Here is a 10,794-nt window from a genome sequence, read left to right as displayed (position 1 = left end):
TGCATTTAGCACTACAATTTATCAATTTTAACTATTCACAAAATATTCATTAGGTTTTTTAAGTGGAACTAAAATTTATATTTAAGTTGACACTGTGATGTTATATTTAAATTAACAATTTAAGTATTTTGTCCAAACTGTTCAAAAGTTGTAGCTTTAAATTGGTAATGGTTTACATACAACAACATCTTAATCAAATAAATTAAGTATAATCTGTTAAAAATTAAAAACATAACTTTATAAGTAGAAGTAAAGATGTTATTTTAATATTGAAATTTAGTTTATTTATTATTACACTTTTAGTTTGATATTTATTTAACATTATTAACCAACTTGTTATCATTATTAGAAAGACACTACAATTTATCACTTTTAACTATTTACAAAATATTATTTGGTTTATTTAAGTTAAACTAAAAATTATATCTAAGTTGATCCTGTAATGTTATATTTAAATTTATAATTTAAGTATTTTATACAAATTATTCAAAAATTGTAGCTTTAAAATGATAATGGTTTACAACCAACAATATATTAAAACTAATAAATTAATTATAATATGTGAAAAGTTAAAAAAAAAAAAAAAAAACATAACTTTATAAGTAAAAGCAATATATCTTTTAATATTGAAATTTAGTTTGTATATGATTACATTTTTTGTTTGATATTTATTTAATCTTATTAACCAACTTATAACCATTATTAAGAAGAAATTGAAAAGTCATGGGAGTTTCAAATGAATGTGGTAAAAGGAAAAATTAATGGGAGTTTCAAATGAATGTGGTGAAAGGAAAAATGTTAGCTTTATAAAATACTAGGCGAATGCCCGCACGTTGCGCATAAGCATCTATATAACTGAAATCTTTACATGTTTTTTTAATATAACAATAATGTTATTGTTAAATTTGATATAATAATTCGTATACTAAGGAGGCATAATATATTGATTATTTTTAAGAGTAAATTACATGAATGGTCTCTATGGTTTGGGGTGATTTGCACGCTTGGTCCCTAACTTATTTTTTTAACTCAGAAGGTCTCTACTATTTGTTTTTGTTACGTGTTTTGTCCATACTATTTGTTTTTATTACGTGTTTGATCTCTGTCTTACCTAAAAAGACTATTATTTAAATAAGGAAAAATTGTAGGGTAGGTAAGGTAAGGTGAATGGGTGGGGTTGGGGTGTATTTATTTAAATAAATTATAAAATCAAGGGAAAAATAGTCTTTTTAGGTAAGACAGAGACCAAGTGTGTAACAAAAACAAATAGTAGAGACCTTCCGAGTTAAAAAAAAATAAGTCAGGGACCAAACACACAAATTACTCTAAACCATAGGGACCATTCATTTAATTTACTCTATTTTGAATTATATGATAATATATACATCTATTAAAACTACATAATCTCAATCTTTTGAATGACCTCTACTAGCGGGTTACTCGTTAATAAAATATAATATAATATATAGTTTAATGTTATTTATAGTTGTAGTTATTATTAATAAATTTTTTAAAATTTATTTGTTTAACGTTTTAATTTCTATCATTGTAATTATTTAAAACATGAAACAATTTTTTTTATTTTAAAGGTAACTATGTAATCTTTTATATAGAGTTATTTTTAACTATTGTTATTGTAAGTTAGTTTAAGCTAATTATTTGAAAACTTTTAACGTTTATAAAAATATCTTTAGGAAATATTTTAGTTAAATTGATATTACAATTTAGTTTTTGCATTTATCACTGAAATTTATCATTTTTAACTATGCACAAAATATTCTTTGGGTTTTTTAAGTGGAACTGAAATTTATATTGAAGTTGACCCTGTAATATTATATTTAAATTAACAATTTAAGTATTTTGTCCAAACTGTTCAAAAGTTGTAGCTTTAAATTGATAACGGTTTACATACAACAACATATTAAATCTAATAAATTAAGTATAATATGTTAAAAGTTAAAGACATAACTTTATAAGTATAAGTAAAAATATTATGTTAATATTGAAATTTAGTTTATTTATGATTACACTTTAGGTTTGATACTTATTTAACCTTATTAACCAACTTATAATCATTATTAGAAAGACACTACAATTTATCACTTTTAACTATTTACAAAATATTATTTAGGTTGTTTAAGTTGAACTAAAATCTATATTTAAGTTGATTCTATAAGGTTATATTTAACTTAACAATTTAAGTATTTTATACAAATTGTTCAAAAGTTGTAGCTTAAAAATGATAATGGTTTACATACAACAACATATTAGACCTAATAAATTAAGTATAATATGTTAAAAATTAAAAACATAACTTTATAAGTAGAAGAAAATATATTCTTTTAATATTGAAATTTAGTTTATATATGATTACATTTTAGGTTTTATATTTATTTAACCTTATTAACCAACTTATAATCATTATTAGAAAGAAATTGAAAAGTCATGGGAGTTTCAAATGAATGTGGTGAAAGGAAAAATTAATGGGAGTTTCAAATTAAAGTGGTGAAAAGAAAAATGCTAGCTTTATAAGTATACTAGGCGAATGCACGTGCGTTGCGCAGAAACAACTATATAGTTGAAGTCTTTACAAATATATGTTTTTTTTTCAAATATAACAATAACGTTGTTGTTAAATTTGATATAATAACTCGTATACTAAATTGATATAATATATTGATTATTTTGAATTATATGATAATATACGTCTATTATAACTGCATAATCTCAATCGTTTGAATGACTTCTATCTACGAGTTACACATGAATAAAATTAAATATAATATATGGTTTAATGTTATTTATAGTTTTTGTTATTGTTAATTAATTTTTTAAAATTTATTTGCTTAATGTTTTAATTTCTATCATTATAATTATTTAAAACATCAAACATTGCTTTTTTATTTTAAAGGTAACAATGTAATCATTTATATAGAGTTATTTTTAATTATTGTTATTGTAAGTTATTTTATGCTACTTATTTGAAACTTTTAACGATTATAAAAATATATTTAGAAAATATTTTAGTTAAATTGATATTACAATTTAATCTTCGCATTTATCACTACAATTTACCACTTTCAACTATTTACAAAATATTATTTGGTTTTTTTAAGTGGAACTAAAATTTATATTTAAGTTAACGTTGTTATGCTATATTTAAATTAACAAGTTAAGTATTTTGTCAAAACTGTTCAAAAGCTGTAGCTTTAAACTGATAATGGTTTACATACAATAAATATTAAATCTAATAAATTTAGTATAATATGTTAAAAATTAAATACATAACTTTATAAGTAGAATTAAATATATTATTTTAAAATTAAAATTTAGTGTATTTATGATTACACTTTAGGTTTGATATTTATTTAACCCAAGTAACCAACTTATAATCATTATTAGAAAGACACTACAATTAATCACTTTTAACTATATGCAAAATATTCTTTGAGTTGTTTAAGTTAAACTAAAATTTATATTTAAGTTGACCCTGTTATGTTATATTCAAATTAATAATTTAAATATTTTATACAAATTGTTCCAAAATTATATCTTTAAAACGATAATGGTTTACATCCAACAATATATTAAAACTAATAAATTAATTATAATATGTCAAAAGTTAAAAAAAAAAATAACTTTATAAGTAGAAGTAAAGATATTATTTTAATATTAAAATTTAGTTTATATATGATTACATTTTGGGTTTCATATTTATTTAACATTATTAACCAACTTATAATTATTACTAGAAAGAAATTGAAAAGTCATGGGAGTTTCAAATGAATGTGGTAAAAGGAAAAATAAATTGGAGTTTCAAATGAATGTGGTGAAAGGAAAAATGTTTCCTTTATAATATAGTATGATATGATATGATATGATATGATATGATAATGATGAATAGAAGATAAATGAATTTGATATACATTTAGAAAGAAACTATTTTATTTTCATAAATGAATAAGTGTATATTAAATTTATATTTATGGTATATTATCACTAAATTATGTTATATTCATATGTGAATAGAACATATATAACTCGGTTTTGTTCTATTCATATGTGAATAATGTATATCACTCCAAATTATGTTATATTCATATGTGGATATAACATATATAAGTTAGTTTTGTTTGTGCTCACAAGTAAACAAAACATATCAAAATAAATTCATCTTTAGTATTTTTCATTTTCTATTGTATTTAGTAAAATTGTATCTAAATGTTGTCAATCACATACAAATAAAGTTAATCACATCTAAATAGAATACCAATTTTATTTACCTTTCTCCTTTCTTTTTGTTTTTCGTAAATGTATATGTTTGACTCTTGATGTTGTTTCTGTAAAGATAAGTAGTTAATATTAGTAGAAATTCAGTAAAACCTCAGTAGATTAAGACAACATAAGCGAAATGTGAAGCAACATTTATATTTTATCAGAAAAGTCATGAATAACTATGAAAAATGAACAGAAAATGTAAAATCATTTATAAATCAACTAATAATGGATTAGTATTAGAAAAACTTAAAATAAATCAATTAATAATGAACGAGTATTACGAAAATGAACGAGGATTACAAAATTTCAAGTAATCCAACTAGTTTGAAGAATTAATAGTGTGAATCCAAAAAATTTAGTTGTAAATCATCTAATAATGAAAGACGATTACGTAAATTTCAAATAATCAACTAATAATTTAAGAAATGATGACAAATCGTTAAAAATCGAAGAAAAAAATATTGATTATTACCTTTCATCGTCAACAGTGACGAAATGATTTCATTTAGGTTTTCATCGGAAGACATTTTCGTTAATTTGTTCTTCACGAGACTAATTTAGGGTTTTTGTTCGAAAACGGTGATTGAATGGTTCTGCAAATGATTTTCTTGTTATGGGGAAACGAAGATATGTTCGAAGAAGGAAATGATGGTTTTGCTGACAAGATTTGATGTATGATAAAATTACACAAGTGTCCTAAGACGGTTTAATCGTTTAAAGTATTTACAAGTTTACCACCGTGTGTTTATTAGTTTTAAGCTCATTAAATGTTTGGTTGAGAATGGTTCTCTCTCTCTCTCTCTCTCTCTCTCTCTCTCTCTCTCTCTCTCTCTCTATATATATATATATATATATATATATATATATATATATATATATATATATATATATATATATATATATATATATATATATATATATATATATATATATATCGCAAAATATACAATATTTTTTTTAACTCAATAACTAGATATATTTCATCAATATAATATTATCTTATATGAATAGGAGAATAGGTAAAAAAAAGATCGGAGAATATTTCATTTTTCTTGTTAGAAATTTTGAATAATGGTTGTATCCACTCGAATAAAAACTAATCATTGAGAGATTGTATTCACTCATTATTTGAAATCTAGTCAAGTTGTATTTCTACGAACTTTGTTTCATTGAAAATTTAAGTAGAACTCCAAAATATTTTTTTAGTATCAATCTCTCCAATTTCCCAAATATTTTTCAAACTAATTAATCAATCTTTTATGAAATTTGACATCGACACAAATACATGTTAGTCCGCGGTTGATAGTGGATACGAATTCCAATAAACCTCCTTTCACTTAGTAGTATGATGGGTGAACAAAAGCACAATTATTTCCAACATACTATAATTCTCAACACAAAGTGAATGTTATCATAAATTTAAGTGAGCATATTAACCAAAAATCCGAACCATAACCAAATTACCTAATATAATCGAACCATTTTAACCAAACCATTACTAAAAGATATGGTGCGGTTTCTAATTTTAATTAACCGAATATATATGGTTTTCATCTAAAACCGAACCACTATTAACCGAACCGAACCAATAATATTAATAAATATTTTTAGTATAATATAATATTAAATACTTCTTCGTTCTATATTTATTGTCAACTTTTGATTTTGAAGTTTTTTATCTTCAATTTTGATCTTAAATATTTTTGTTTTTGATATATAATAGTTGATGCAAAATATATGAATAAATTGTGTTTTAAAGTAATTTATAGCAAAAATAATAATATTTAAGGTCAAAGCTGAAAAATAAAGACTTCAAAAGTCAAAAATAGACAATAAATATGAGAGAATTGAGTATATTATATTTAATTATATTAAGAATTGAAAATTTAAAGAGAAATTATCTAGAATTAGATATGATAAGTAATCTTCTATCAATACAATTATATACATTATCATTTACTTTTTATAACAATGGACTTTATGTTTTCAATTTTTGTAGAAAACTATTTTATTTTTTTGTCATCTCGGACCATTATGGTTAACCGATATTAACCATTAATCATAATCATCAACCAACTAAAACCGTTAACCAAAACCAATATTGACCGCTACCCAATGGTTATTGAAATATATTAACCAATTGTAATGGTTATGGTTTAGTTTTGACCAATAACCGAACCAAACCGCCCCATACACACACATACATAAATTTATAACTTTTTATAATACGTACAAAATCGATCCAACCAACCAATCTAGCTTGAATCCAACCCATCCAACCCACCAATCCAGCTCGGACCCAATCCAAAATTAATTTAAGTTGGATTAAGACTTTCAACCCATTTAGGATAAATGGGTCAATCCACCTGACCCATTTAATTAAATAGGTTGGGTTGGATAAATGTTGTCAACCTGTTTTCAACTCACCAACCCATTTAATTTTAATATATATTTAATTTAACAATTATTCAAATATTACAACATATTAATCTAAGTATTAATTTATAAATTACAATTTTGTATTATTAATGTTTTAAAAAATGCAACCCTAATTCCTTTTTTTTTTCACGAACAACATTAATCACTCTCCAAAATCATTCCAAACCTACACATCTCTACTGTTATTTAAACAATTCTTTTGTTTTTATGAATTGGTATTGTGCTTTTATTATACTTTAAAAGTTTATTTAAATTTTGAACTAATTTATAAATGGTGTAATCTTTAGTTAATTTATTTACTTTTTTATTTTAAAGTAGTTAACCCAAATTTAACCTATTTAATTAATAAGTTGGGTTGGAACTTACAAAAATAGATCAACATGACGACAACCCATGTATCTGAAAAGTTGTGTTATGTTAGAAATATCTACCCATTTAAATAAAAAAGTTGGGTTGGGTTGAAATCTTCAACCCAATTAATAAATGGGTTGAACCCGAACCCGAACCCAACACAGGTCGACCCATTGCATGCTCTACCTTTTTTCATTTAAAAATAACAAAGTATTAATATGTTTTACCTAAAAAACAGATCTTACTCAGCATTGTATACACCAAATACTCAACTTATCCCTTTAACAAACCCATTGTACCACCTTTGGTGATTTAACAAAACTAAAAGGATACAAGAAGAGCACTTACTTCTTCACATTGTAAGGATGTGATTTTGTGTATTTTACCCATAAACAAATAAGGATTCAGAATAGGAATTTAACAGAAAAGGATTCAAGTCATAACCGTTTGCAAAAAACAATCCAATCAACATTGTCCAATGAAGGAGTAGCAGGATACAAGAGTGTAGTTAACATTATCCCAACAACCTTAAAAAACACAAACAAACTTACATTCATTAATAATCAATGATGATACCTGTGACGTTGGTCCCTTTGATTGTATTCTCTGTCTCTATCATAATCTCTTTCCCTTTCCCTTCCCCTATCCCTCTCTCGGCTTCTGCTCCTTCTCCTAATACTTTCCTCCCTTTCCCTTTCCCTTTCCCTTTCTCTCTCCCTCTCCCTTCCTCTATCTCTGCTTCTTTCTCTCTTTTCTCTATCACTCATACCTGAAAGCAATACACAAACAATTAATACCAACCTACTTTACTCTTTTTACTTATATTACTTTTTGCCTCTATAGGTAGCAAGAAGAAAGTATGTTGCTATTTCTAGCATTCGAAATGACAAAAGAAGTAGTACCTAGCTCCTCAACCTCCCACCCTGCACGTCCAGTTCCAGGCAACACCTGACCAACTTCAGCTTGATGTGCTTTCACACGAAATTTCTTCTTCAGGTTTCCAAATTCATCATACATCTCACCATCATCCTGTAATCGTATATATATAAATATTAAATAATTACTGATTGTAAATTTAAAGAAATTGATCTCATCTTACTTCTTCGGCTTCCCTCCTGCGCCTTTTTGTTTCTTCTAGCTCTTCTTCATCAAGTTCTTTGTACCCACCAGCACGTCCTCCTCTGCATACATCATATAATTTTCATCAACATTTTTTGTGACTAAAAATATATAAATTAAAGGAATAAACACCCCATGAAAATACCTCACACCCCCTTCACTAACACCGGGTTTGTTTGTGTTGCAGATGTTGCATTTCAAACGCTTTGCCCAGTTGATGTTACCACACCTTCACAAAACCAATTTAACCATAAGAAGCTGTCTCAAAAATGTTAATCAAAGGTAAAAAAAAAATAGAAGAGTAAATTACATTTTTGGTCCTTCAGTATAACTGATTTTTCAACTATTGTTCTTGTTTGAGGTTTTTGGTCACTGTAATGTGTAAAATGACTATTTGGAACCAAAATTGCAAAACTCAGCTACACTCGGGGACCAAAAATGTAATTTATTCAAAGATATATATAACAGTTTACTTGTTATGCACTTACATTGGACAAGGCCAATCATTAGGACCAAAAAGACCGGTGGGACCACCAACACCACGGCCGCCACCAGCATCAGGGCCACCGCGGCCCCTACCCCGGCCTGCCGCCCCTCCACCGCCGCCTGAAGCTCCGGCGGGTCTTGCACTACCACAACGGTTGCATACACCACGAAACGCAAAGTTCACATTCGAACAACTGTTTACCAAAATATATATATCACATAAAAAAGAGTTTAAAAAAAGCATAACTTGTTAAAAATATCAGAATTATTTAAAAAATATAGCCAGAAAGAGCTGCTCACCAATGTCATATCACAGACCTTGTATTCGGACACATCCAGTCCCCATCTTGTTGCCATGCCTTTGGTGGAGCATTTGAACCATCACCACCACCACCACGACCTCTACCCCTTCCGCCACCTTCAGTCATGTCTCCACCACTTTCATCAAGGCCAATAACATCACCAACCACCAAACTTGGTTCAATAACTGGTGTGACTAAGTTATTGGAATTTTTTGATTCTGCCATTAAAACTTCAATGATGCTTCCATGGAATTCTTTATTGTTGAACCATTCTACAGCAGCTTGTGCAGCGTATGGATCTTCATATGTCACTGTAGCATCTCCTTTAGGCTCGTTTGTTATTTTGTCACGATATAACCATATTTTTGGTCGACCTGTTCTTTTATCTTTCTATCAAAAGAAAATAATAAAGAAAAAATGGAGTCATGAAAATTGAAATATGTAATAAGATATCATGTGACAATGGGAGAAAATATGCAGGTAAAGAAATACCTTTATTAGAACTCATACCTTTAGCAAGCCAATAGTGCCAAAGAGCTCGGCTAACATATCGTCATCAGTCCCAGGAGGCAAATTACAAACATATACAGATCCATTTGAAGGGGCTCCCTTTGCTGAGTAGTTTGCCATTGTGCTCCTATCTCACGAAAAATCTTCAACTTATATAACCAACATCAAGCACTACAAAAGGTCACAAAAGTGTAAGGTGCTATTTTAAAAAAAGTATCAATGTGAATATGTGATCAATCTTAGACCTCTACTTGTGAAAACGTATTACATTTTGCAAGTCTACAGCAATCAGGGACAAGACTTTTAACATCACTTCCATCCTTCATTATATATGCCATACAATTTTTAGTTGAACCAAAGGAGTACTTAAGCAAGGAAAAACTCAAATGTTGGTCCCATACGCAGTTGGATTAATTTAAGCAATCAAGGAAAACATCTGCGGGAACCCTCCTAAGTCCTACCTTGCATACAACATGAGCTATCCTTCGGATGACCGGATATAAAATTGACAACGATAAACCAAAAAAAATCAAACATTTCATATACTAAATATGTTAAAACCCTAATTTTGTTTTCGGTTTTTGCGGGATACCAAGATGGAAAAAAGAAGATTGACTAGAATTCGAACAAGAAAGATGAGAGAGATATAGACCAGAATATGTCTGCTTACCGGAGACAAACGGCGAGAGTCGATAAGATGAGATCGGAGAAACGATGTCGATGAGTAGGGGTGTAGGGCGCCGTATTATACAGAGAGTAATTATTTTCTTTGTTTGATTGTTTGATTATGAGAGACGAGCCCAGAACAGAGCTATTTTCGGATTTTTTGCTCGTGAGATATCAAAATAACTACTTGTCTATTGGGCCTGGACCTAGGTCTAAGATGAGACAGATATTTTTACAAAAATTAAATATAGGCTTAGTGGCCTTAGTCCAATCCAAAAAAAAAATGTTTTTTTTTCTTTTTTTTTCAAAGTTAACTAACTCAAAACAGAAAAACTGAGATTTTAATTTCGCAACAGTTAATCAAAAAGAAAAAAAAATCAATACCTATTAGATTTTCCTTTAAATAAAAATAAGATGATGTTTATTTTTGAATATGTAAAAGATTTGCAGACTTCAGATCACATAGATAGACCAAACATGTACAGTAAGAAAACATTAAAACTAATAGAAATTTTCTCAAATACACCCATCATATTTATTTGACTTTGAAAGTATCATATATGGTTTTATTTTTATTTTTTGTATAAAATTCAAGCCAAAATTTTCTTTAACAACTCTTACTATAAATCTTTATGAAACTTTA

At 27.2% G+C, this 10,794-nt stretch overlaps 1 protein-coding gene across 1 annotated transcript; it reads right to left on the bottom strand.

Moving 5' to 3' along the window:
- Nucleotides 1-7,514: 7,514 nt before the first annotated feature.
- Nucleotides 7,515-10,313, bottom strand: LOC111884442 (transcription initiation factor TFIID subunit 15). Its single transcript, XM_023880766.2, has 8 exons — nt 10,156-10,313; nt 9,486-9,656; nt 8,992-9,365; nt 8,676-8,867; nt 8,333-8,416; nt 8,168-8,249; nt 7,971-8,097; nt 7,515-7,837 (listed from the first exon to the last, which is right to left on the bottom strand). Exons 2-8 carry the CDS (start codon nt 9,603-9,605, stop codon nt 7,632-7,634), a joined length of 1,185 nt encoding a protein of 394 aa, XP_023736534.1. The 5' UTR covers nt 9,606-9,656; nt 10,156-10,313; the 3' UTR covers nt 7,515-7,631.
- Nucleotides 10,314-10,794: the final 481 nt, after the last annotated feature.

The sequence above is a fragment of the Lactuca sativa genome, chromosome 3, assembly GCF_002870075.4.
Source record: "Lactuca sativa cultivar Salinas chromosome 3, Lsat_Salinas_v11, whole genome shotgun sequence".
NCBI lineage: Eukaryota > Viridiplantae > Streptophyta > Magnoliopsida > Asterales > Asteraceae > Lactuca > Lactuca sativa.
The sequence above is the reverse complement of the archived record's forward strand: the minus strand, read 5'-3'. Positions and strand labels throughout refer to the sequence as shown.

Excerpts from the sequence above, each read along its gene's own strand:
- LOC111884442 (XM_023880766.2), bottom strand. The coding sequence starts at position 9,605 with ATGGCAAACTACTCAGCAAAGGGAGCCCCTTCAAATGGATCTGTATAT. Across the intron at positions 8,417-8,675 it reads AATGATTGGCCTTGTCCAAT|GTGTGGTAACATCAACTGGG; the intron begins GTAAGTGCATAA and ends GGTTTTGTGAAG. Across the intron at positions 8,250-8,332 it reads GTTAGTGAAGGGGGTGTGAG|AGGAGGACGTGCTGGTGGGT; the intron begins GTATTTTCATGG and ends TGATGTATGCAG.